Raw genomic sequence first — 27,880 nt, 5'->3', positions numbered from 1 at the left:
TAATGAGTTAGTTTGAGTGGCAGCTATGAAGTTCAGTAGCTTTTTAAAGCTTGGGATGCTGAGAAATATCCATTCAAAAATAAGTCATGGTAAGAAATGCATCTGTTTTTCATCTATGAAATGAAACTCACATTTGTCACCATATGTTCAACTGGAAACTTAATCATTCTCATAGACAGCTAAAGGAACGTTGTGGTTTGGGCTTAGATGAGAGGTGCATCACTAGCTGAATTGGTCAAGCACTATTCATAGCACCTCTGACAGGCCATAAATCAATTTTATTTGTTTTTCTGTGGATTTGTGGATTGATTAAGTACAACTGTTTTGATAAATAAATAGCATCAGATCTGAATTTATGGTATTTTTCGGTTGAGCAATTAGAAATGTTTGAACTTAGTAAAAAAAAGTCTTAGTAAGAGTGTTAAATCCTAAAGATGCTTTTACCATGGTGGATAAGATTAAACAGCATTGCATTGCGAGCAATTTTGTTGTGCGCTTTGGGTTTCCAATGGCAACACGTTATTAAACACATATTTCTATATTCCATTACCTACAAAAGAAAGATCCAGTACCTAAAACCACTGTGGGTTTCAACTCAACACTTACTTTACACTTTTACCAAGAGCTTAAATAACCATTTGGAATATCTCCAATTCATTTTTGTTTAAGAATATAAATTTGTGCTGAGTAATTAAACAAAAATAGCTAAAGATGGCTTATTGCTGATTAATTCTGAACTTTTCCAATTCTCTAATGCACGAGGATAATTAAATGTTGAATAAATTTGAAACCAAAGTTCCAAGTCGAATTTTTGATGTCAAACTGATTAGTCTCAAATCACTCAACTTAGATCAGAATTTCATATTTTAGTTTGTGGCTTTGACTAAAATTCATTTTGACAAAACCACTAGGGCCTTCTCTCCAGCCAAGAACATTGAGTTGGATGCACATGCTAATAGACTGAAATGCCCCTTTGAACAAAATGTAATATTATCATGAAAATAGTGTGTTTTTCCAAGAAATAGATGGTTCTGGTATTGGTCTAAGTTGTGGTGTTGACTGCGATAATGAATGATCTTTAAATGTTGATTCTTGAGCTAGCCAATTCAAATTTATTATGTAATAGAAAGGAACAGCAGATGCTGGTTCAACCAACCCAAAACGTCACCTATCTATTTTCTTCTTAGATGGTGCCCGACCTGTTGAGTTACTCCCAACATTTGTGTTTATCTTCCAATTTATTATAATCGTTACTATATTCCAACAATATTCATCGTTGACAGTAATGTACTCTTGAGCTTGAGCAGTCAGCTTTTTGTTTCACTATTTGTTCGACTCGTGAATCCTTTTGTACTTTTCATGTTCTGGTGACTTGAATACAGTATCAAGAAACGTTTGGATTTATGAAAAGCTTGAAAACTCGTTTGTTACATAATAAGGTTGCAGATATTTTATTTTCATTCCTTCAACTGAAGTACTAGCTAGTCAAAAATAGGGGTTGATTCATTCTTACTGCAAAACTATCCTTTTACCAATGTACGTCAATAAAATTAAACTTTTTTACCTTCCCTCTCCACCATTAGCATAAATATTTTGTTTCTGTATTATCACCAAAGTGTATAAAATCATGAGAGGAATAGATAGGGTGAATGAACAGAAGCAAAAACAAGAGGACGTGTTTAAGCTGAACCTGACCTGCACCTTAAAGGTGGGTATATGGAACAAGCTGCCGGAGGAGGTAGTTCATGCCGGTGCTATAACAACATTTAAAAGACACTTGGATCGGTATATGGATAGGAAAGGTTTGGAGGAATATGGGACAAACGCTGGCAGATGGGACTAGTGTGTATGGGGCATCTTGGTCGGCATGGATGAGTTGGGCCAAAGGGGCTGTTTCCCTATGACTGACTATTTGCTTCAAAAAATTGCTTCATTCCCTGTAAAATCTCATGGGCTCTATACCCTAATATTCAATGTGCACTTATTAACAACTGTGCCCTCTTCACCTAATTACAATATAATTTAAAAATTTCCATTAATACATTTTTTTATGTTTCTACAATTGTTGAGTAAGGAAAGTAAATAGTTTACTATACTCAGTTTAATGAAGTGTACAATTAAGGTATTTTTTGGGGGTGTGAGAACTTAATGGTCACGCGATTAAAATTGCAGGTTCAATTGTCGACCAAATGTGTTATACGACCATTTTTCCTGAATCCCTGAGATGTAAAATGCTCATAAAATGTCATTTATTGCCACATGTGAAGTAATAGAAACATTTGCATGATTAAGAAACAATATCTTAACATTATGTAAAGGGGTCTTTTTGCCATTGCATAACCTAATTATTGAAAGTTATTTGGTTGTAACTGGTTGTGACATCAGTGAACAATCAATATTTCTGTCGTATACTTACTACTTTGTATAATACTTACTCTGTGTAGCATCCCATAATCCTCAGGAATTTTGATGTGAGGTATCCCTTCGACCAGACCACGGAACTCCAACAAATAATCTGGTCTGGCACATTGTTTATGTACTCAGATGATGTTGTATTCTGGAAGGTCATATTTTAAATGAGATGTAACTAGGTTTGCTAATTGGGGTGAAGTCTGTGTACTTTTCAAACAAGATCAGGGAGTTTGATGTCTCTTATACATCGGCGAGACCAAACGTAAATTGGGCGATTGTTTCGCTGAACACCTTCACTCAGTCCACCCGTACCAGCCTGATCTCCTGGCTGCTAAACACTTGAATTCTCCTTCCCACTCCCACATTGACCTTTCTGTCCTAGGTCTCCTCCATTGTCAGAGTGAGGTTAAATGCAAATTGGAGGAACAGCATCTGATATTTTGCCTGGGCAGCTTACAGCCCAGTGATATCAATATTGATTTTTCTAACCTCGAGTTAACTCCGGAATTCCCTCTCTCTCCATCCCTACCCCACCCACGTCGCACCAGCTTCTCGTTTTTACGCAACAGCTAACAATGGCCTGTTTCCTTCATCATTGTTACTCTTTTTTGCATATCTTTCATTCATCGTTCTTTATCTCTTGTTTCCCTTTCCCCTGACTAGTCTGAAGAATGGTCTCGACCCAAAACGACATCCATTCCTTCAATCCAAAGATGCTGCTAGCCCGCTGAGTTACTCCAGCTTTTTGTGCCTATCTTCAGTTTAAACCAGCATCTGCAGTTCCTTCCTACACGAGTTCCCTTGGTATTTAGGCCAAAATGTATTGATCAGTGAGTGATATTATCTTAACCTGTCATTTTTTGCTAATGGCTGATTCTGGAATATTATTAAGGAGAAATTGGGTAATCTTATTCAATTGTGGTGAAATGCTTTGGGAATGGATATGCAAACCATTTTGCCACATAATCAGAAACTCATACAAATTCCTATTCAAACGCGTACAAATGCCTAGGGCATTGCTCTAAGGTAAGAGGGGGAAAGTTTAATGGAAATGTGTGGGGCAAGTTCTTTACACAAAGTGGTGGGGGCCTGGAACACATTGCCAGGGTTGATGGTGGAAGCAGATACAATAGTGCATTGAAGAGGCTTCTGGATGGAAGTGCAGGGCATAGAGGAATATGGATCATGTACAGGCTGATGACATCGGTTTAACTTGGCATCATGTTTGGCACAAACATTTTGGGCTGAAGGGCCCTATTCCTATACTGATCTGTTCTATGTTATGCGGGAAGGCAAAGAAGAGGCCTTTTTTGTACAGCATGAACTTAATGATTGTCATAAAGCATATCGGTATTTCATAGCTATACAATGTTTGTTTGCTGCTGTCTGATTATATTTATAGTCTTCATGGTAAACTATTCAAGAAGTTCATCTGAATTAAAGAAATAAAAGTGAAATGCTTGACTGGAATTATTGAAGTAGTAAACAGAAAAATGATAGCCATGACTAGGATTCATAATATTTTGAAACCATTTAGCTTGCCAAGGTTAATAATATTTTCCCTTTTTGAAGACATTGTGTTTTGAGTTTTAGCTTTTTTAACTTTCCAAAATCAACTTTTGCTTTCTGTTGCAACTAATAAAAATAAATTTTGAGCTTAATGCTGAAGATTAATTGATTGTTCCCACTGATCTGAACATTGTAATTTGTCATTTTAGTAAATTTATACAAATGTTCCACTGCATTCTGCAAATTTATATAATTTGGAAAATTTGCAAATATGATTTTGCAAGGCAAGATTAGCCTCATGAATTTGGCCAACCTATTTTCTTCTGTCATCTGTGAAGAACTCTGTGCCAAGTTAACAATTATGTTTGTCTTATGTTTTATGGATGCAAACAAAATAAACATACTTATTTGATTGTGTTGGTGCTAAGGAGATTTTGCTCGTACTTCTGGAATCAACCTTCAGAATTTGACACCACTTTGATTCCTACCTTTAAAAGATTTATGGACTGTTTGGTTTCAGCGTTACTTACCCTTTCACTTGTGAGTTATGGCATGGAATAATATTAACAAAGAGTTAGATATTGAATTTTAGTTCATAAGTGTGTTCAAAGGCTGGCACCGTATTCTTAAACCAGTTGTTGCATGTACATTTGATTGAGGCTTAGACGGACCATTTGTGTTTTGGCTTTGCATCCACTACAGGCTAATTATCCGTTGGTTGCCTTATCATTTGTTCTTGGCATCTGGGCAGCATGGCAAAGGCACATTTACTCTTAATCCAAAGTTGTCGTGCAAAGTTAGTGAAAGATCTTCCACAGCTACTTTAGGCCACGTCAGAAGGTTTATTCACACTAAATATTTTTTTTCTGATGCCAGATCACTAATTACCACTTTAATTTAATGCAAATTCAGATTCTCCCATGTTATAATTTAGATTTTTTTAAATCTCAGATTGATATGTGATGTAAGTGAATTGCTTGCAATAAATTGGATCAATGTGATCATCTGCAATAAATAAAACCTCATTTTCACAAAATTGGCAAATTTGGTTGGGGAAACCTTTGTTTGGAGAGCGCTGTGGTGCAGCAGTAAAGTTGCTGCCTTACAGCGCTAGGGTTTGAACCTGACTACGGGTGCTGTCTGTACGGAGTTTGTTTGGTCTCCCTGTGATTGAGTGGGCTTTCTCCGTGAGCCTCCCACATTCCAAACATGTGCAGGCTTGTAGGTTAAATGGCTTCTGTATATTGTCCCTAGTGCAGAGGATAGAACTAGTGTACAGATGACTGCTAGTTGGTGAGGACTTGGTGGGCCACGCTGTATCTCGAAACAAACTAAATTCAGCACTAATTGTTTGTTCAATGTTAAATGATTCTTTATTGTCACGCATGCACTGCATAGTGAAATTCATGCACCCGTCGCCATATTTTGCCACCATTTACAAAAGAAAATAAAAAGTCCAAAAGTCCTCATTCAAACGAGCAATCTCCGTCTCATTCAAAGCAGCAATTCAACCATTTGGTGAGGGAACAGGAAGATTTGTAATGGAGCTGCGAGGAGATTTCCTCTGTCCAGGACATCAGGACACATTGTTTAGCCACGGTAAAAGTGTGGAGATATTGCACTATGCACTATGAGCTGATTGCACCAGAGTGAAAAATAAGTCATCTGCAAAAAGATTAACAAAATGATTAATTTTTCATCACGTGTACCAAGGTATGATGAAATACCTTTTTTGCATACAGCTCAGCAAGACTATTCCCATACATGAACACAATCTCCCGGTTAGTACAGAATGTACAGCACAGCCCACTGAGTCTATATGCAAGAGGCGCCATTTTACAGTCCCAGCCTGTTGCACCGTCTCCTCGCCTGGCCAGCCTTTGTTCCCGGGGGGTGCCTCTCTCAGCCAACCACAAGGGTGCGGAAGGTAAGACCCCCGTGGGTCATCATCTTGTTCAGCATCCGCTGCAATCGCTGTCTCCCTCCACCCTCCTTTCTGATTCCCGGTTTTCAGGGGCAGGGTTTGGCAACCTTCCCTCTCCAGGCGGGTTCACAGTTCCGCGGCTTGTGGTTGGGATACAGCTACAGCTCACTCAATAGTATGGCAATATTTTTTCAGTTCATGGTACAGTAATTCATTGGAAAGTTGAGGTAAATTTAACAGACATCAGGGCTGCCAACATTGGGTGAGAGTTGGGAGTGAGAAATTTAACTTAGATTAGCTATGAATAAGGTTAGACTAAATTACATTCCTAATTACATTCCACAGTAGAGCCCAGTCTCTGATCAACATGTGCAGCACATGAATGATCTTAGTGTATTCATGTATGGAAATCAGATTATAATCAAACACTTGGCCCATGTTGACCAACCTGGGTCTCACTGCACACCTGGTCCTACTCCTGGCCTTGACTCCAGATGCATACCTTCTCTCATTCCTGTCCCTGAGTCCAGCCTTATACCTGGCCCCCTATTCTACCCTTTTCATAGCTGCTGACCTGCTTAGGTTCCCAGTGCTGAACACTCCCCTGGTCCCAGCTTTGACAGCACACCTAGTACTATTCCAGACCTTGACTCTGGATGCACACTTGGCCTTGCTCCTAGCCCCTTTGCACTGACAATATATCTGGCCCACACATAAAGCCCCCATATCTGACCCCCTAGATTTAACCTATTACGTTCAAGTCCACAGGTGCTTATCTAATGCAGTAATCTTTTATGGGGGACTTCACAGACCAAATTATGGAAAACAAAATTTGCTCCATTCATTGGCTTCCTTGTTATCTAACATGCTAATTACTTTGTCAAATAAGTCATCAGTTGGTTGAACACAATTTCTCAACCATAAAATTATACCCACTCAGCTGTATAAGTATTCTGTTACCATTTCTCTCTAGAAAGGGTAAGTAACACAGAAACCAAACAGTCCATAAATATTTCCCCTCTCTCCATCCCCTCCCTCTCACCCTCTCTCTCTCTTCCCCCCTCGCCCACCTCACTCTCCCTATCTCTCTCCCCCTCTCTCTCCTCTCACCCCCCCTCTCTCTTCTCTCCCCTGTCTCCTTCTCTCTCTCTTCTCTCCCCTGTCTCCCTGTCTCCTTCCCCTCTCTCTCTCCACCTCCCTTTGAGAGTCTCTGTCCCTTCAGCACAGAGACTCTCACGGCAGTGGCGCAACGCTTATGACGCCTCAGACGGCCCGGGACTCTTGCACTGGGGCTGCTCCATGGCCGAAGCTGCAACGAGCGACTCTCCAGCCCCCAAACACTCGCCAGCCCGCAAACATTCGCCAGCCCAGCAAACACTCGCCAGCTCCGGCTCCCCGCATCTGCCGCCGCTTCTTCTGCTTCCATCCCTCCCTCAGGCCCCGGCTCTCCAACACCTGCAGCCCATGCAGTTTATCTGAGTTTTGACATTTTCGTTGATCACAGAATTTCTCACGACAGAGCGTGAGAAAACTGTGATCATCGTGAGAGCGTGATAATTTGTTCAAATGTGTGATTCTCACGCTCAAAGCTGGCAGCCCTGAGATAAACTACAGAATCTTTATCAGGGTAAAGCAATTTTCGTATCGTTAGTCAGAGTATTTCCTCCAGCGCCTTCAAGGTCGACTGCTGGAGGCGTCCGCGGCTGGAATACAAAGGTGGCCGGGTGAGGAGAGGGACGCTGGTTTGCGGGAAGTGCTCCAGTATATCGAGCGCATGGGCAAACCAGACTGAACTTTTAATAATGGCGCCAAATCAAGGCGGCATCAGTATGTGTAATATATGCATAAAGAATGTTGCTGTGCAGTTGCATATGTGACAAATAAAGCACCATTGGATTTAAATCCTAATTCAAAGATGAAGCAAATCTTTGAGTTGTTTATTCCCTCAAATCACATGGCATATCACTGCCTGGTTAGTCGAGAGTTATTGGCAGCACTCCACCTAGAATGTGTTTTGCAAGCTCATCTCATCCAAGTCCACATGCCTGCTCTGTCCACAGTGATTGAAGTTCCTCTGAGATTTGAGAGCTCTATGTATGCTTGCAACTGACTTCATCTGTTGAGAGAAATCTAAATTGATGGATTCTTACGAGCCATGTAATTTGAATATATTTTTTTGTAACAAGCAATACATTACTCTTCAACAATCTGCTCAGCAGCAATGCAATCCAAATAGGACGCACTTTAGTTTAGTTTAGAGTTACAGCGCGGAAACAGGCCCTTTGGCCAACACAGTCCACACCGACCAGCGATCCCCGCACATTAACACTATCCTACTACTGTAGACTCTCCCTCAGTTTTAAATAGAAACTATTTTGCTATTCTTTTTCCCTCATGAATTGTGTTTTTTTAATATTCTAAAGCAATTAACTAATGTTGGGTATAGATCTGCAGGTGTTCAGTGATATACTTGCCATTAAGGTGCAGTCACCAGCCTAATTGTCTCAGCGGAATATCATAATTTGCTGCTGAGCAAACATGCAGTCCAACAGCAAGAGTACGACATGCAGATAAGGAGCAAATCTCTCCTCGCTAGCCCAGTATCCTAATTGCTAACCTAACCAAGACCAATAAACTCATCATAACCACAATGGACATACAATAATGCAATGTACTTGCTCACTAGGCTGACTTGTTTTTAAGTTTCCAAATCTCATTTAAAATCTTACTTGCACAGCAGTAGATTTGCTGCCTTACAGCAACAGAGGGCTGGGTTTGATTCTGACTACAGGTGCTGTCTGTACAGTGTTTGTACTTTCTCCCTGTGACTGTGTGGGTTTTCTCCAGGTGCTCCGGCCTCCTCCCACATGCCGAAGGTGTGCAGGTTTGTAGGTTAATTGGCTTCTGTAGTATTATCCATACCGTGCAGGATAGAACTAGTGCGCAGGTGATTGTGGCCGGCATTAACTCAGTGGGCCTGTTTCCACTCTATCTCCAAACTAAACTGCAGGTGGGTTTTCTCTGGGTGCTCCGGTTTCTTCCCACACTCCATAGATGTATATGTTTGTAGGTTAATTGGCTTTTGTAAATGTTCCTAGTGTGTAGGATAGTACCAGTGTACAGGGTGATCACTGGTCATTGCGGACTTGGTGGGCCGTAGGGCCTGGTTCCGTGATGTATCTCTAATGTCTATATTGGTGAAGCATAATTTCCCTTTCACAAAACACGACTAAATTTCTTTAAACGAATTTCAGTGTTGTGCTATAATGTTGTTAGTAAAATTCTTCCAAGGTTTCCTTGTGATAGATGCTGACCTAACTGCATTGTAGTTTCCTGCTAATTCACGTTTGGAATGAAGGGATTGCAATTGCTTTTTCCCTTCTGATGGAAAATCTGACGTTTTATCTTGAATTTTCTCAGCAACTGAGCCTTGCTTTAATACAAAATGTGATGTGTCTTAATCACTCTTCCCTAATAAAATGGCAGTAGTTTCAGAGATACACCACAGAATAAGGCCCTTCGGCCCACCGGGTCTGCACCAACCAGTGATCCCTGTACATTAGCACTATCCTACAGACTTGGGACAATTTACAATTCTTGCTGATGCCATTTAACCTACAAGCCTTTGAACGCCTTTGGCGTGTGGGAGGAAACTGGGGCCCCCGGAGAAAACCCACGTGGTCACATCGGGAATGTACAAACACCATCTGGACAGCACCTGTAGTCAGGGTCAGCGTTGTAAGGCAAGTCTACCACTGTGCCACCCCAAAACGTGCTAAATTATTCAAGACAATGAATAAGAAATGTTATCAACATATGTATCATAAATGTATACATTGTCTTTGCAGGATTTTCATTTGAATAGGGTGAACTTGGAAGAAACTCCAGGAATAGAAAATTCTTCTGCAGGTGCAAGACCAAAGAAAAAAACTAAAAAAACCTATGACCTAACAGCAGCTGATAATTTTTGGCAAAGACACAAAGGCAGGTAATGCATTTCAGGATTGTATTTTAATAGTTATTTCTGCAAGCGATGCATCACACATTATGCATAATATATGTATAGTGATGGTTGTATAATGACATACATAATTGCATCACTGTACCATTGCTCATTGTTATTTTGGAGCTTTCTGTTTCATAACATTTTAGACTTTAGTGATACAGCATGGAAACACGCTCTTTGCCCCACCAAGTCCGTGATATCATCAATCATCCTGTACAGTGGCACTATCCTGAACACTGTGGACAATTTACAGAAGCCTATTAACCTACACTCCTGTACATCTTTGGAGTGCGGAAGGAAACTGGAGCACCCAGAGAAACCCCACGTGGGCACAGGGAGAACCTACAAATTTTGTACATAGTCAGGATCAATCCCAAGTCTCTGGCGCTGTAAGGCAGGAATTCTATCGCTATGTCACTGTGTCACCCCAAGTTGGTATTATTATAACATATCTATTTAATTTTTTTAATTGTAATATTGTGCATAACATTTTGAGCAAACAGTGTTTCCGTGAATAATCAATTCATCTAAGAAATTAAATAATACAACGGGATTTGAATCTCACAATTATGCCAATTACCCAGTGAAAACGGTGAATGAAAGTATGGTGTTCACTTGTTTTGTTAATTCATAATTATTCATAATTATTCATAATTATAATCTGTTACCAATTTGAAAGTTGGCAATATGTGCTGAGATGTCTGCTCTGTAAACAATATAATAAATGGAGAATATATATAGAGAGAGAGTCATGCACACACACATAAAAGCAAACAAACAAATTATAATGCAAAAAGACAAAACCAATGCCCACGTCTTGTAGTTCAGAGCTTATTTGGAGATTATAGTGTCTAATAGCCTGATCCCTGCAGGGAAGAAGCCGTTCCTGAACCTGGACGTTACAGATTTTAGGCACCTATGTCTTCTTATTGAAGGCAGGAGTGAATTGAGAGTGTGGCCAGTGTGGTGTGGGTCTCTGATGATGCTGGCTGCCTTTTTGAGGCAGCAACTCCTGTACATCGGTTTGATGGTGGGGAGGTTCTTCTAAACTAGGACAAGGAAAACTTTGATGGTATTGGACAGGAACTTGCTAAAGTTGTTTGGAGTAGGATGTTTGCGGGCTCAGGGATGTCCATGAAGTGGGATGCTTTTAAATGAGTGGAAATGAGAGTTCAATGCATGCATGTTCCTGTTAAAATGAAGGGCCAGGCAGCTGGGAGTAAAGAACCCTGGATGAAGAGAGAAAATTAGGCTATGGTCAGGAAAATAGAGGCATGGGCCAGGTATAAGCACCTGGGTTCAAAGTGTATCCTTGGAGGAGTTTAGGGGACTGAGGAGCATACTTAACAAGGAAAGTGGGAGAGCAAAAAGGGGACAGGAGATAGCTCTGGCAGATGAAATTGAGAAGGATCCAAGGAGATGTTATGTACATTAAGGGAAAGAGGGTAACTAGAGAGTGAAAATCGGGCCCCTCAGAAACCAGTGGTCAACTATATGACGAGCCACAGGAGACAGGCAAGGTCTTGAGAGTGGCAAAATTTAATAGGAATTTTTCACTTAGGGTGGTGGGCATATGGAACAACCTGCAGAGGAGGTATAATAACCGCATTTAAAGGACACTTGGGCAAGTATCGCAGCAGGATCGATCGGGCAGCTGGGTTGATGGAATTTAATACTGAGAAATGTGAGGTGTAATTTGGGAAGACTAGCTAGGGCAGGGCCTTCACTGAGTGGTAGAGTTCTGGAGAGTGTTGTAGAGTAGAGTGTTGTAGGAGTACAGGGACATAGTTTGTTGATAGTGGCACAACAGGTAGATAGGGTGGTCAAAAAGGCATTTGGCACTTTGGTCTTAATCAGTCAGAGTAATGAGTAAAAAAGTTGAGAGGTCATGTTGCAGTTACATGTTGGTGAGGCCGCATTTAGAGTATTATGTTTATTCTGGCCACCATGTTATAGGAAAAAATATTGCCAAGCTGGAACGGGTGCAGAGAAGATTTTCTAGGAAATTATCAGGACTTGAGGGCCTGAACAATAAGAACAGGTTGAGCAGGCTAGAACACTTGGAGTGCAGGAGGTTGAGGGGTGATCTCATAGAGGTGTAAAAAATTATGAGAGGACTAGATGGGGTAGATGCACAGTCTCTCACCCAGAGTAGCGGAATTGAAAACCAGAGGACATAGGTTTAAGGGCCTATTTCTGTGCTCTATGACTCTGACTATTAACACCTGGAGGAGCCCAGATCATCTGTCTAATTTCTCACCAAATGTTAATATCTGCCCTAAAACCACTTTGTTTTACTTTCTGTCTGGTGCTAGTTAGAACACATCGTGCTTTTTAAATGTCGTGGGTTTTCGGGTACCACTCTTTCAGGCAGTGAGTTCAGACATCTACCACTTCCTTGGTTATTGTCCGAGCTACTTGGTCTTTGGTAAAGTTAGGAATACTCCTAAGGTTTGCTGTGCTTCTGCAAATCATTTAATATTTCTATCTTTTGGCAAGCAAATATGTTCACTTTTTGGGGAAGATTGAAATTGCTTATTCATCAACATGCTTTGCATTTTTAATTGTGATCTTGTTTATCTAACACATTTTCTTGACTGTGAAACTTGATCTATTCTTATGCAGTCCCTTTCCAGAGGTAGCTGAATCAGTCCAGCAAGAACTAGATTCTTACAGGGCACAAGAGGATGAAGTCAAACACTTAAAGAGCATCATGGTAAGGAATGAAACAATAATGTGACCGGATCAGTTATTATAAAAACAAATAAAATTATCTGCACGGCATTCAAAGCCAGCTAAGTGCACAGCATTCAAAGCCATAATAGGAGAACTGAAGGCCAGATTTCAAAACACAGAACCATTGATGCGTAGGAAGGAACTGCAGATACTGGTTTACACCAAAGATAGGCACAAAATGTAGTTCAGTGGGACTGGCAGCATCTCTGGATAGAAAGAATGGGTGATGGTTCAGGTCGATACACTTCTTCGGACTGAGACGCTCAGTCTGGTCTCGATCCGAAATCTCAGTCTCGATCTCGTTTCTTCTATCAGGAAATGCTGCCTATCTACAGAACCATTGATGTTGGGGAATAACTGAGAAAACCTATGTAAGGTATAGGTTAAGCAATTAATGATTACAGCTTTAACTTTGTTGAGACGCGAGTGAATGTATGTCGATTAATTCAGTTGACCATCGTCTAATATGTGAATTGTTAAGTTTAAGATAAAAATGAGTGTTGACAGCAGCAAGTTTGGATTTTACTTTACCTGAAAATTAGCTGAAATTCAGTTATTTGCTCCATGTTTTAAAATGTATGATTTAAAAAAAATCTAATTTTCACAGTTCCATATTAGCAGCTGCAAGTATCATTTACTGATCTCCAGTCTCAATTGAGGGTCCAAGTTTATACTGTGCTGCATTAGATGCAACTTCTGGATTCAGTACTGACCATGCCTGTGATTTTTCTTCTTTCACAGGGTCTGGAGGGAGAGGATGATGGTGCTATTAGCATGCTCTCTGATAACACTGCCAAACTGACATCTGCAGTAAGGTGGGAATTAAATTGAAAGGGTGTTACATTCACAAGTACAGGTGCACAACCTTTTATCCGGTGTTCCGGAAACCGAAAAACTCCGAAAACCGGCCATTTTTTCCCAGGATGTCGTCTGCACACCAAAACTCGCGTTTGGCACCAAACTTGACCCGAAACGACCCACGGTCAACCCAGGTCTGTACTACTGTAGCGGCTGCCTCCTCCCTGGAGACCGGAGAGACACTTAAACATCTGTAAATCATTGCTTAAATGTTAGTCAGTTAGTTTGGAGGGCTTTTATGTGAAGGGGGGGGGGGGGGGGGGGGGGGGGGTGAAGGGGTAAACTTTAATTCTTAGTCCCCTACCTGGTCGGAGAGGCGGGGAGCGGTCAATGCCTTACCAGGTCGCCGTGCAGTAAGCTCCGCAGCGCTGTGGCCGCCAACTCCCAGCTGGGGCTGCGGGCGTCCGGCTGCGGGCGGTGCCGGTTGTAGCTCCGACCCCGGCAGCTCTACCCCTGGCTGCGAGGCGCTCCAAATCCACCGCCGCCCGCGGCCGGACGCCCGCAGCCCCAGCTCCGCGAATGTTGGGAGTCGGCGGCGTCGCAGCGCTGGGATACCAGCGGGGAGCGGGCAATGCCTTACCGGGTCACCGTGCGGTAAGCTCCGGAACGCTGTGGCCGCCGACTCCCAACATTCGCGTAGCTGGGGCTGCGGGCGTCCGGCCGCGAGCAACGCTGAATTTGGAGCGCCTCGCAGCCAGGGGTAGAGGTGCCGGGGTCGGAGCTCCAACCGGCGCCGCCCGCGGCCGGACAGAGCCCCCAGCTCCGCGATGTTGGGAGTCACCGACCAGGTAGGGGACTAAGAATTAAAGTTTCCCCTTTCACACCCCACCACCACCACCACCACATAAAATCCCTCCAAACTAACTGAATAACATTTATGCAATGATTTACAATGATTCCCCGGTCTCCGGGGAGGAGGCAGCCACTCCAGACTTTTCAAGTCGCCCGCGCTACCTACCTAATCTACGCTAAAAATCTTCCATTCGGAAATCCGAAATGTCCGAAATCCGACAAGTGTCTGGTCCCAAGGCTTTCGGATAAAAGGTTGTGCACCTGTATGTAGTTTGCAAAGTTAGTACATGCAAGCAAGTATGGAGGTTATGTATATTACTGATTGTGATTAACTTGGCTTCATAGTTGCAGTGCTTAAGAAACAAGAAATATAGTGGAATATTGTGCAAGAATGCGTCGTGTTCTGAACACGCAAGCTAAAGCTGCTCTTGATTTCATTTGCTCCAAAAGAAACAATAGGCATCATGATTTTTGACCTGATTACAACATGTTTTCCTCAAACTCTCTGCCTCTCATTTTCTTAAATGGACAATATTGAGTTACCACCCTGCTGTTTCCTGTGGAACATTCATATTCCAAAACAGACAATGGAGGAATGAAGATCCAAATAGGGAATTCTAGAATGGCAGGGAATTCACTATTCTGCAAAACAATATTATTTTTATCTGGACTTATAACATTTCAAAATGGAATGTTCTCGTACTCCCCACTGTCTCAAGTTTGGTCCATCTTTGAGCTTGCCTGGCTGCTTCTGAGTTGCTGTTCACACGTCCAAAGCTTCAAGAAGAAAATTAAATTCATTTGGTTAGAACGGTCCATGAAATGCTGGCACTTACACAGTCACAGTCATTGCGACCCACAAATGTCAGCAAACTTGGGGTTTCTGTAAGACCCAGACTTGCTGGCTGAGTTCCACAGGCAGTGTCCCACTGTGCTACACATTTGAATTGCTGGAGGGGTTCAGTGGTGAAACACAGACCTGCTGCATTTACCAGCCATTGCATTGGTGAATCTTTCCTGTGAACATGCATTAAGTCTGAGACCCCAGTCATTTGAATCAAGCGAAATGGCTGTGACAAAGTAGTGTAGGAAAAAGCCGATTTCCATTTTTCTCATTTAATGAGAAAATGAGTTGGCTTCAATGTTTTTAATTTGTTAGTTTAGTTTAGAGATGCAGTGTGGATACAGGCCCTTTGACTGATTCCATGCCAACCAGCAAAGGTTTTTAATTCTGTTAATGTATATTTTGGAAAGTTTTTATTTTTATTGCTTTTATACTTAATTTACTTTTTTAATAGTGTTTGAATGCTTCTCAATGTCAGAAACATTTGGAAACATTCAAATTCTCTGACTTCTTTGAGAGCTTCCAAAGTTGGTGATATAACTTTGATAGCTGTCAGTGCTTCAGTCATTTTCTGGCCATGATTTATTCTGGCCCACCCACGGCACTGTGGAAAGCACTGCTTGTAAACCCCCACTATGTGTATAACCAACCATTTTATTTGTCCAGTCCTTACCTGCCAACAAGATCCACAAAAATAATCTCAAACATTTTGTATTTGTCAACAGCTAATGTGGTAACTCACCCTTGGCAGCAAGATATGGCCCAATATCAAATTATCCAATAAATAACTAGACCCGGGGTTCTATTGTGCATGGCAAGAAATAATGTTCTACAGAGGTCAGCAATTTTATTTTCAGAATCAGATCAGTAAATAATTTAAATTTTGCACAAATGTGGGTGCCATTTCACCTGCATCATTGCAATGAACAATGAAACAAAATGTGGAAACATTGATACTTGCGAAGAAGGGTTTCGGCTCAAAACGTTGCCTATTTCCTTCGCTCCATAGATGCTGCTGCACCCGCTGAGTTTCTCCAGCTTTTTTGTGTACCTTATATAAGCTGTTGGGGATAAGGAAACTACATTAAGTTTGTGTGCGATACTTGGAAGATGCAGTGAATTTGGAAAAAATATAGAACAACACAATTGCACAGAGCTGTAGGAAGGAACTGTAGGTGCTGGTTTAAATCGAAGGTAGACACAAAATGCTGGAGTAACTCAGCGGGCAGCATCTCTGGAGAGAAGGAATGGGTGACGTTTCGGGTCGAGACCCTTCAGTCCAGAGATGCTGCCTATCCTGCTGAGTTACTCCAGCATTTTGTGTTTACCTTTGCATAGAGCTGTATGCAGATTAAACAAATGCACATGGCAAATATTGATGTTTTAAATTGATGCACTCTGGATCTAAGAATGATTAGCACTCACACAATTAGATCGAGATAATAACATTAGCTTTCATGTTTTAGGAAGTCTTAAAATATGAACTATTGGCCCCAATGTCTCTGTTCTTCTGTGCATAATAAATACCTCTCAAAAGATTATACAAAATCAATGAGTTTGATAAGGATTACAAAATAGGATGTGCTGGGAAATATAGTACTTCCTAATGTCATAGCCCGTTATTTGGTAATTGGTGGTTATCCAAGCAATCATCATTGAATTTGAATGGAAATTTAAATCTTTTAAATAGCAATTTGGATTTATCCATTCCAATTTTATAATCCATGGGAGAAATCATGCTATAATCCGGAATTTGACTTTTTAGAAATTGTAGATTTGCTCATATATATTCTGCATAATTTTTCATTTAGTTAAGTGAGCTTTGTCTTTTTCCATGAAAATTTGCATTTCAAGCTACTGGAAAAAGTAAACTAATTGTATTATTATTCCTTGCTCTGTTCCACGAAAGCAATAGTTATGAACTGCAATAAAGCTATATTTTAGAATACCTAGATTGAAGATCAGCCTTTAATTTTGTCACCTTTTCCATTGAAGCTCTCTCCCTGAACTACTGCAGAAAAAAAGACTTATTGATCTTCATACAAATGTGGCAACAGCTGTCTTAGAACATATTAAGGTATGATAGGTATTTCAATGTTATTTTATCAACCAATTATTTTCCATATACTGGCATTTTTTATTCAATTTTTACTTGATATGTTGCATATGTCAGTGTCTATAAGTGTATGGTTACCAGTCTGATCATGTGAATAGAGTGAAATATGAATTTAACTATATATAAATAACCTATTTTACTAGATATGTGATAACCTATAATGTATCTAACCTGTTTTCATGGAAAGAAAAAGATGTTAAACTATTTTCCAATATAAAGAAAACATAAATATGATAAACAGGGAAGTAAATGTTTGTAAAATTGACTAACGCCATGATTTAGAACATGATTCTTTCAAATCCTTTTTGGCGTTTTAACGGTCACTTCTCTAATGGCCTTCCAACGTCCAAAATAATCCTGATTTTCCTAACTTTCATCTTGGTTCTGTGTAACTGTGCTAATTTTATAGACGTGGGTCATAATTCAGAGCTACATTGGTAATCTCAATTCAAAAGGATGTATATGACTGCATATGGCACCAGCACAATAAAATGAGGTTAAAGCATCTATTTGGGACCAGCGTACAGTGAGGTTTATATGCAACAATTTAATGGTACTTTGGATTAATGGCTAAATGAATGAAGGAATGAATGAATAAGTTCATTCGCCAAGTATTCACATACAAGGAATTTGCCTTGGTGCTCCGCCCGCAAGTGACAGTTAGGAATGACACATAAAACATTAAACATTAATAATAAAACATTATTGATTAAACATGTGAATTAAGTAAAATACCAGAACAAAAGAAGGATACAAATTTTTGGTTATTGAGTAGTAGAACTACTCGTGGAAAAAAAGTTGTTTTTATGTCTGGCTGTGGCAGCATTGACAGTCCGGAGTCGCCTTCCTGAGGGAAGTGATTCAAAGATTTTGTGGCCAGGGTGAGAGGGGTCAGAGATGATCTTGCCCGCTTGCTTCCTGGCCCTTGCAGTGTACAGTTCATCAATGGAAATGTAATTGATAAATGATTAGATCATAAAAATGAATTACTGCATTTCTTGTAAGATCATATGAACATAAGAAATACTAGGTGGAGCCGTAGGCTTAGTTGAGTCTGCTCTGCCTTTCAACATAATCATGGCCTTTGTTCTGTATGAGCACCAGAACTACCCTCCTTCCCTTCATTCGCTTAATGTTCACAAATTTATCGATTTCTGTGTTGAATGAACATAATGACTAGGCTTCAACAGCCATCTTGTGTAGAAAATTCCTAAGATTCCCCACTTCCTGAATAAAGACATTTCTTTTTTCTGCCCTGAAGTAAAGACAGACTCTTTCTGACAACTTTATAAACATCTTTTCGTTTAATACTGTCTTTAATTTGCTGTATGCCTTTGAATTATTTTAGTATTAGGTTGTGGTGGTCCCTGGGCATTAGGCCACTCCTTGGGTCATTCCCCTCGGCTCTTGAGGGACAGGGATGCTTGCCTGCACATGGGGTTTCCCGGTAGCTACCTAGGGGCGTTCTGTGTGTTTGCCTGGTTTCATTAAACAACTTCTGAGCCTGCCTGGCGTCTGGCCTTTTCCTGACTTCGTCCAGGCCACTACAACTGGTGACCCTCAACGTTCAACACGCATCGTGATGGAAAACAAGGTCGTTGTGCTGAAGCTCCCGACATTGTGGACCGAAGAGCCTGATATCTGGTTCCAGCAGGCTGAGGCACAGTTTGCTCGGCGAGGGGTAATGATTGAAGAAACTAAGTACTTTTACGTGGTTAGCGCTCTTGACCAGGCGACTGTGAGGCAAGTTAAACCTTACCTTAACGCCCCCCTGGCAGCTAACAAATATGAGTGCCTCAAAACCCTGCTCATCGGGAGATTTGGCCTTAGCGAGTCTGAGCGGGCAGCTCGGATTCTCCGAATGGACGGCCTAGTGATCGCCGGCCATCGGCCCTCCTGGAGGACATGCTCGCCCTTATGGGCGACCATGAGCCCTGTTTTTTATTTAAAAATGCCTACCTTCAGCAGCTCCCACCCGACATTTGCCTGCAGCTCGTCAGCGATCCCTTTGCTGGCTGAGCCCGCCGGCCAGCTGTGGATCTCCCGTCAGCGATTTCCTGGAAGTGCTGGCCAATAGCAGCTTTCAATAGCAGGCCTGGGCCGCTATTGACCGCGTCTCAGCTGTTCCCGGACGAACTCCGTGGCGAAATCCGGCCGCCATTGGGCATTCCAGCGCAGGCACATCTCTTCAGCACGGCCCATCGACAGTTCCATCCGACGCCCAGCAGAGGGCGCTGTTGGTCAGCTCAGCCAACTTCACCTGCTATTCCACCAGACGCCAACAGAGAGGGTTGGTGCTATTACCACCGCTGACGAGCCGGTCTTCCTCCGCGTTGGTGATCCAGTTGCACACACTGATGGTCCCCAGTCTTCCGTGAATGCGACTTTCGCGCGCATCCTGGCGGATTTTCCGGACATCCGCAAAACTCCACTTCCCCCAAGCACCGGGTGGAGCACCATATTCTGACTACTGGCCCGCCTGGACGGGTCGTCTCGCGCCGGTCAAGCTCCGTCTAGCTCGGGAGGAGTTCCGCCTGATGAAGTCGATGGGCATCATGCGCCCCTCCGATAGTCCATGGGTGTCACTGCTCCACAAGGTCCCCAAAGCGGGAGGGGGCTGATGCCCATGTGGGGATTACCGTCATCTGAATGATGCGACCGTCGACGACAGGTACCTGGACCCGCACATTCAAGACTTCAATGCTGATCTGGCCGGAGCATCGGTGTTCCCCAAGGTGGACCTCATGCGAGGGTACAACCAAATTCCAGTCCACCCTGATGATATCCCTAAGGCATCAATTATTACACCGTTTGGACTGTTTGAATTTTGCGGATGCCGTTTGGGTTGAAGAACGCCGCACAGGCCTTCCAGCGGCTTACGGACTGTGTGTGCCGTGGCCTGGACTTTGTATTCATCTACTTGGATGACATACTCGTGGCCAGCCACTACCGGCAGGAGCACTGCAACTGTGTCAGAGCCTCAGTGATCATGGGTTGTTTATCAACTCGTCCAAGTGCCGTTTTGGGGTGGCGGCCATCGACATCCACGGCCACCACGTAACTTCACCAGGGATGCCGGCCAGGGTGGATGCTGTCCGCTGGTTCCCCCGTCCGACCACAGTTAAGGGGCTCCAGGACATCGTGGGGATGGTTGCGTTTTATCACCGTTTCTTGCAATCGGTGGCTGCAATCATTCGCCCAATTTTCCAACCGATCGCTGGTTATCACAAGGAGGTTGAGTGGTCCGGCGAAGCAGTAACGACATTTGAGAGTGCTAAGGAGGCCCTGGCTGGGGCCACGATGCTCGTCCACCCATGCGAGGATGCCCCGACCGCCCTGACGGTGGACGCTTATGAGGTGGCGGCCGGGGCAGTGCTGGAGCAGCTCGTTGACGGATGCTGGCGGCCACTCACCTTCTCCAGCAGGCACCTCAGTGGTGCTCAACGCCGTTACAGTGCTTTTGACCGTGAGCTCCTCGCCCTGTACCTCGCCATTCGCTACTTTCGCTACTTCCTGGAGGGGAGGCCTTTTACTGCCTTTACCGATCACAAGCCGCCAACTTTCGCATTTGCCAAGGTTTCAGACCCGTGATCTGCGCAGCAGCAGAGGCAGTTGGCGTACGTCTCGGAGTAGACCACCTCCATCCGTTTCATCGAGGGCAAGTACAACAGGGTGGCCGACACCTTATCGCGATCTGCGGTTCACGCCATTCTCCAAGTCGCTGAGGGTATTGATTATTCCTCCCTGGCAGCCGCACAGCTGGTCGACGAGGAGATGGCCGCCTATAGCTCAGCGGTATTGGGCTTGCAGTTGGAGGACGTTGTCTGTGGTCCTGGGGGCGCAACGCTGCTGTGCGATGTCTCCACTAGATTTCTGCGACCCATTGTCCCCATCGACTGGCGGCGCAGGGTGTTCGAGGTGTTCCACGGACTTGCTCATCCCTTCATCCGGGCAACAATGGTCCTTGTAGCCTCCCGCTTCATGTGGCACGGGCTGCGCAAGGAGGTTGGACATTGGGAGTGCACCTGCATCCCGTGCCAGACTGCCAAGGTGCAGCGACACGTGCGTGCGCCGTTGTAGGAGTTCGCCATCCCTCGGCAGCGGTTCGACCATATTCACGTGGACGTCGTGGGGTTGCTGCCGCCGTCTCAGGGCATGATCTACCTCTTCACCGTGGTGGACCGTTTCACGCGGTGGCCTGAAGCCATTCCGCTGGCTGATACCTCAACGGCCACTTGTGCTTGGGCCTTGGTGGCACACTGGATCGCCCGGTTCGGGATTTCGCTGGACATAACATCCGACCAGGGGTCTCACTTCACGTCGGAACTGTGGTCGGCCATGGCATGCCCCCTGGGGATTCGCCTACATCACACGACGGCGTATCATCTGCAGGCGAACGGACTGGTGGAGCGGTTTCACCGCCAACTCAAGGATGCCCTGAAGGCACGGCTCAATGATGCGGACTGGGTGGACGCTGGTGCCGGTGCCCACGTCTCGTCATGGGTCCTTCCGTCCGCACGTTCCCTCTGCTCTGGAGGACTGCCAGTTCGTCTTTCTGCGTGGGGATGCTCATCGGACACCCCTCCAGCGTGCGTTCGAGGGTCCTTTCTCGGTCCTGGAACAAGGCTCGTCCACTTTCGTCCTGGACATGGGGGGTCGGCGTGAAACTGTTTCAGTTGCGCGGCTGAAGCCGGCAAATATTGACATTGATTGGCCGGTGCTGGTAGCGCGGCCCCGCACGCGAGGGCGCCCTCCGTCTAGGGTACCTCCTCCAGTGGCTACTCCGTCCCCTGCACCTGTTGGTCGGTTGCCGGTTCCTGTGGCTGTCCCTGAGGATTAGGCCACTCTTTGGGTCATTGTCTGCCCACGGGGTTTCCCGGTAGCTACCTAGGGGCATTCTGTGTGTTTGCCTGGTTTCGTTACAGGACCTGAACCTGCCTGGCGTCTGACCTTTTCCTGACCTCATCCAGGCCACTACAAGGTAATTTCGCATTTCTTTTTAGACTTTAGAGAAACTGCACGGAAATAGGCCCTTCAACCCACCTAGTCCGTGTGACCAGTACACTAGCACAACCCTGCACTCTAAGGCCAATTTACAATTTAATGAAGCCAATTAACCTACAAACCTGTATGTCTTTCACTGAAATTTAGAAGGATGAGAAGGGGTTTTATAGAAACATATAAAATTCTTAAGGGATTGGACAGGCTAGATGCAGGAAAAATGTTCCCCATGTTGGGGGAGTCTAGAACCAGAGGTCATAGTTTACGAATAAGGGGCCGGCCATTTAGGACTGAGGTGAGGAAAAACGTTTTCAGCCAGAGAGTTGTGAATCTGGAATTCTCTGCACAGAAGGCAGTGGAGGCCAATTCACTGATTGCATTCAAGAGAGTTAGATATAGATCTTGGGGCTAATTGGATCAAGGGATATGGGGAGAAAGCAGGAACAGCCATGATCATAATGAATGGTGGTGCTGGTTCGAGGGGTCGAATGGCCTACTCCCGCACCTATTTTCTATGTCTTTGGAGTGTGGGAGGAAATCGGAGCATCCAGAGAGGGAGAACATACAAACTCCGTACAGAGAGCATATGCCACTGTGCCACCCAAAATATATTTATATACTGAATTATAATGCCTTTTGATCCAAACTATGTAGGTTTTTATGGGTGTTGTCATGATTATCTTTAAGTCAATAAGAAGCAATTTAATAATTGTGTTTCCATCAACTTCATGGTCTTCTAACAAAAAGACATTTGTCACATCATTGTGGCGCTACAACAGGGATTGGCAAATTCTCAGTTGATTTGAGAAACGACAGTAATTTTCTGACTGAGCCATGGTGCAATTCCTTTCAAGTGATTAATCCAGCTGCAGTTTTTGGAGCACAATACTTGTGTCTCAAATCATTTGCCAATGTTTCTGTCAAAGGGAATTAAGAAATAAATTGAGTTCGGCTCTTGACAGCTAGTTTGACAAAAATGTTTTGGAAACATTTTTATAAACCTGGGAGATTTTGAAGTTGTCCCAGTGTACCGAAAACAAACTTGCAATGTTCCCATTCTGGAAGAGATTCTGAATGATAAATACAAAATTGATGGTTTCAAGATTTGCCTTTGAACTGTTAGACCATGATGTCAATTGTTTACCAAAGGAAAGAGAAATTTGACCATGATGAACCTCTAATTCTGTATTAATACCTTTTCTTCCCTGTGGTTTTTATAATGAAAGGCTATATATCTGTGAAGCTATCTGTATTTTTGATACAGTATGCATACTCCCTTTCTAGCTAAGAACATTAGTGCATGGATTTAGGAAGATATTAACTTGGTAGGGTCAAGGATACAAGAGCAGTAATAGATAATAGAAACACACGATTGTTCTCTAATTCTCCCAGGTAGGCAGATCTAACAAGCAAATCCCTTCATGTTTAACTAGCAAAGTTGGAAATATACTGGGGTTCCCTTTCTCGATTACTGTCCTTTGAACATACAAGCATGTTAACCTGCAGCAATTTTGTGTAGATTGGACCTTTGTTAATACTCTGCTGCCCTCTTAGTTAGTGCTCCAAATTAAAACATGTTGTTTGAGGTACTGAAGAGCAACTGTATCTGTCTGATGGAGCTCTTCTGTGCACAAAGAGAGGAAGAAAGCTGCTAGTGTATGATGTCTGTCTATAAACAGCAATTTCAACATATTTAACAGCTAAAAACCAGATGAGTGAGTTAGTCAATTTGTTTGAAATGGTCACAGAGGCATCCTTCAAACCTTTATTTTCTGATGCCCGTTGTTTGAATCTAGATCAGTGTAATGGAACCAAGAAGCGTTTTTTTGTCAGCTATCGGCACCCTAAATTAATTATTTTGACATACAAAGACGAGTTGAATTCTTGGTGGGGAAGGGGGTAGTGGTGGTTTACAGATAGAGAGTATGAGGGCCACAAAACAAGAAATAGGGCTGCATTATAGGTGTTAAATTCTGGTTGTAATTTATGTTCTTTATAGACTCCTGATGAAAAAGAAGAATATTTTAGTTCAGTCAGGGTGAAAAATGTTCTGCACCTTTTGAGGTTAAAAATTTTGGAATTAGAAATGCTAAATTCTTAGATTCTTTGAACATTTTGATAAAAGATGCACTTCACTTCCAATTTCCTCATCTGAATTTTATTCTGTTGTTTCTTTTTCTGTTGCCCAACTATTTAATCAGTTGCATCTGCTGCATTAGATTTCTTTTGAAAGATCCAGTTATCTGCTCTCACTATTGGCATCATTATCACCCACATTCTTGCACAATTTTGTATGAAAGTTTATCTGATTATATGATTGTTTTTTCCCATCTACTTAATGTGCCTCATAGAAATCATAAAAGTGGTAATGTTTTTCTTTCCTGTTAGGCTCGAAAGCTGGATGTATATTTTGAATATGAGGAAAAGTTGATGAGCAAGTCCACATTAGATAAATCCCTACTGGATATGATCTCTGATCCTGACGGTAAGCATTGCATTTGGAATAAGCGAGTTCGGTATTCTGACTGCGCATACAGGGCTCGAAATTAAAGGTTGCCCGGGTGCCAATGGCCACCTAAAGTCCCGCCGGGCAACCTAAATGCCGAGTCATTTTGCCCGGCTTTGCACTACAGATACTGGTTTATACTGAAGATAGACACAAAAAACTGGAGTAACTCAGCGGGTCAGGCAGCAGCTCTGGAGAAAAGGAACGTGATGTTTCGTGTCGGCGACGGCTGTAGTGCGGGGCAAAGATACTAGGTGCAGGGTGATGGAGGGTCAGAGCGAATGATGGGCCCGCACGGCGGCGACGGCGGCTCCACCTCCTCCTCCTCCTGCATCCCTCCCCCATCCTGGGACCCCTCCTCCTCCTCCTCCATCCTGGGACCCCTCCTCCTCCTCCATCCTGCGACCCCTCCTCCTCCATCCTGGGACCCCCTCCTCTCCATCCCACACTAATCCCCATTCCCGCCTCTATTCAGTCCTCACTGACATCCCCGGTGCTCACCTCCCCATCTTTCCCCCCCCCCCCCATCTATTCATCCTGCACTGATCTCCCTATCCACCTCACAGTGATTCTCCTGCCCCCCCCCCCATCCATCCTACACTGGTCCCCCGATTCACCCTGTACTTACCCCCTTCCCATCCATCCTGCACTGCTCTTCCCATTCATCCTGCACTGCTCCCCCCCCTCTATCCTATTCTTATCCCCCCCCCATTCATCCCGTACTGACCCCTCCTCCATTTATCCTGCACCGATCCCCCCCCCCCATCCATTCTGTAGTCATCTTCCCATTCATCTTTTACTGATCCACCCATTCATCCCGCACTAATTGCCTCATTCATCCTGCACTGATCTCCCTGATCCATCCTGTACTGACCCCCCTCCATTTATTCTGCACAGACCCTCGGATCCACACTGTACCGACCCCCCCCCCCCCATTCATCCTGTACTGATCCCCCCCATCCTGCGCTGATCCCCCCCATCCATCCTGTACTGATCCCCCCCATTCAAGAAGAATGGGAGGGATCAGTCTGAAGAAGGGTCTCGACCCAAAATGTTGCCTATTTCCTTTGCTTCATAGATGCTGCCATACCCGCTGAGTTTCTCCAGCATTTTTGTCTACCTCCATTCATCCTGTACTGATCACCCCATTCATCCTGTACTGATTTCCCCCCCCCCCCCCCCCCCTATCCTGTACTGATCCTCCATCCATCCCTGCACAGATTGCCCCCCCCCCCCACCGTCCATCCCATACTGACCCCCCCCCCATTCAATCCCACTGACATCTCCCGCGCTCTCCCTTCACAATTTTACCTACTCCATAAAGATGGATTAATTAAATTGTGAACATGTGAAACATTAAAACCGCAGTGTTCGATTGTCACTGCTACCGTTGATTTATTACAGAATTCATTTTAACGGCAAATCAATGCTCTTAATATGGAGTATCGGTACTGTAGTTATTTAATGAGCAACATTCACAACTATACGTTGGATTTATCCAGGTTTTACTTCTACAGTCATATACATTACAAAATTGTTCAGGAGATATTTCAATTGAAATTTTAACGTTAATTCTGAAGTGGGAATGATGGAAACAAAGTTTATCAATAATTTTTTTTAAATCTGGTGCATACAGACTGGGTATTTTCATTGCTGTTCATAACACATACAACTAATCTTAATGTCCAGTAATGTGGCGTCTTGACACCTTTAAACAATTTACCAAAAGAACATTTACTGCAGTTATATCCTTTGGCCATCTCTTGTCAGTTAGTGTCATGTTTAACCTGTCAGATGGGTATAGTCGGTTTTAACAGCTATTATCATAAAATGCCTTTAGAAATTTCCTTGCAACCTGTATATTTTGTTGTGGATAAATTATGTGGGAAACGAGAGTGTTTCTGTACCAATAGCAATAACGACCCATGCAGTGGCCATGTTATGATAATTTTAATCCCTTCACAGAAAACATACTTGCATCAATCTGTAGTGTGCATGGTTAAGCATATGTGTTACCATGGTCCAGGATTTATTGACACAGGCTGATCATACGCTGAATAATGCAACCACATTTTTGTTTGGAAGTGGAAAGAAATAATAGAAATTGCATTAATTGCAATGTGTAAAAAGAGTTGAGATACTGTATTATAATTTTGCTGCATGTCATTGTGGTATATATCATGTCTTGATTGGTGAATATGTTTAGTTTGTGACTTTATTTGAAGCAGAAATAATATGTGAATGCTTCATTGAGCATAATTCCGACTGGTAATTCCGCACTTCGTCCGAGCACATTATCACACGCGTCATGCAAACTGTCTTAAATGACCACCTAAACTGTCATTTGGCAACCTAAAAAGCTGCCTAGGTTGCCCGGCTGGCAACAGTGAAAAAAAGTTAAGTGAGAGCCCTGGCATGCCCAGGTCATAGGTCACTAGCAATAAAGTCTCGGCAACGGTGGTGATACATTGTGTGCAGGATTGCATTTCGTCCGTGCCCCGGCCCCGCTCTCCGTCGCTTCAGGTGCTCTTGAGCTGCCGCTGGGCCGTCCCCGTCCCCTTCATGGTGTCCCGTCCATGTCCGGGGTGGCCCTGGGCTGGCGGGGGGCACCGGACTTGCAGCCACTGGCACCAGCTCGGCTCTGCCTGTCCTGCCGGGCTGGCCGGCAGCCCTCCACCTCCACCCCCGTCCCCTCAGTCCGACACCGAGATCCTGCTGCAGATGGGCAGCTGCTGGCTGGATGAAACATAGAAACATAGGTGCAGGAGTAGGCCATTCGGCCCTTCGAGCCTGCACCGCCATTCAATATGATCATGCCTGATCATCCAGTGGAGTCTCATGAAGTGGCAGCAGATGTAGTAAATGATGAAGTGGCACCATCATGAAGTGGCCGCGGATACCGTCGGTCCGGAAGACTCTGGGTGGGGATGGGACACCGAGTTGGGGGGGGGGGAGGAGATCTGTAGACGGTCCAGTGGCGGTTCACAGCGCTTGCGGCGCCGGGGACACGGGTTCGCTCCTGGCTGCAAATGAGGCGCGGTTCTGCGGATGAGACCTGGTCCAGTCTCTCCCCCCCCCCCCGCCTGGTCTCTCCCACCCCCCTAATGCTTTGTTCGGTTTTGATTTATAGTGTTCGACCTTTGACAAACCCCATAGTTCCTTGCCTTTTTTGGAAT

General features: G+C 43.8%; 1 protein-coding gene across 1 annotated transcript in view; it reads left to right on the top strand.

The window, feature by feature from the left end:
* Positions 1–27,880, top strand: part of scfd1 (sec1 family domain containing 1) — a 126,718-nt gene that overhangs the window by 38,852 nt on the left and 59,986 nt on the right. Inside the window, exons 11-15 of the mRNA XM_055640669.1 lie at positions 9,694–9,833; positions 12,477–12,567; positions 13,329–13,402; positions 17,077–17,158; positions 24,587–24,683. Coding sequence (XP_055496644.1) covers positions 9,694–9,833; positions 12,477–12,567; positions 13,329–13,402; positions 17,077–17,158; positions 24,587–24,683 — 484 coding nt within the window. The remainder of the gene's footprint in view (positions 1–9,693; positions 9,834–12,476; positions 12,568–13,328; positions 13,403–17,076; positions 17,159–24,586; positions 24,684–27,880) is intronic.

Source organism: Leucoraja erinacea, chromosome 9, assembly GCF_028641065.1.
Source record: "Leucoraja erinacea ecotype New England chromosome 9, Leri_hhj_1, whole genome shotgun sequence".
Taxonomy (NCBI): Eukaryota; Metazoa; Chordata; class Chondrichthyes; order Rajiformes; family Rajidae; genus Leucoraja; species Leucoraja erinaceus.
The sequence above is the reverse complement of the archived record's forward strand: the minus strand, read 5'-3'. Positions and strand labels throughout refer to the sequence as shown.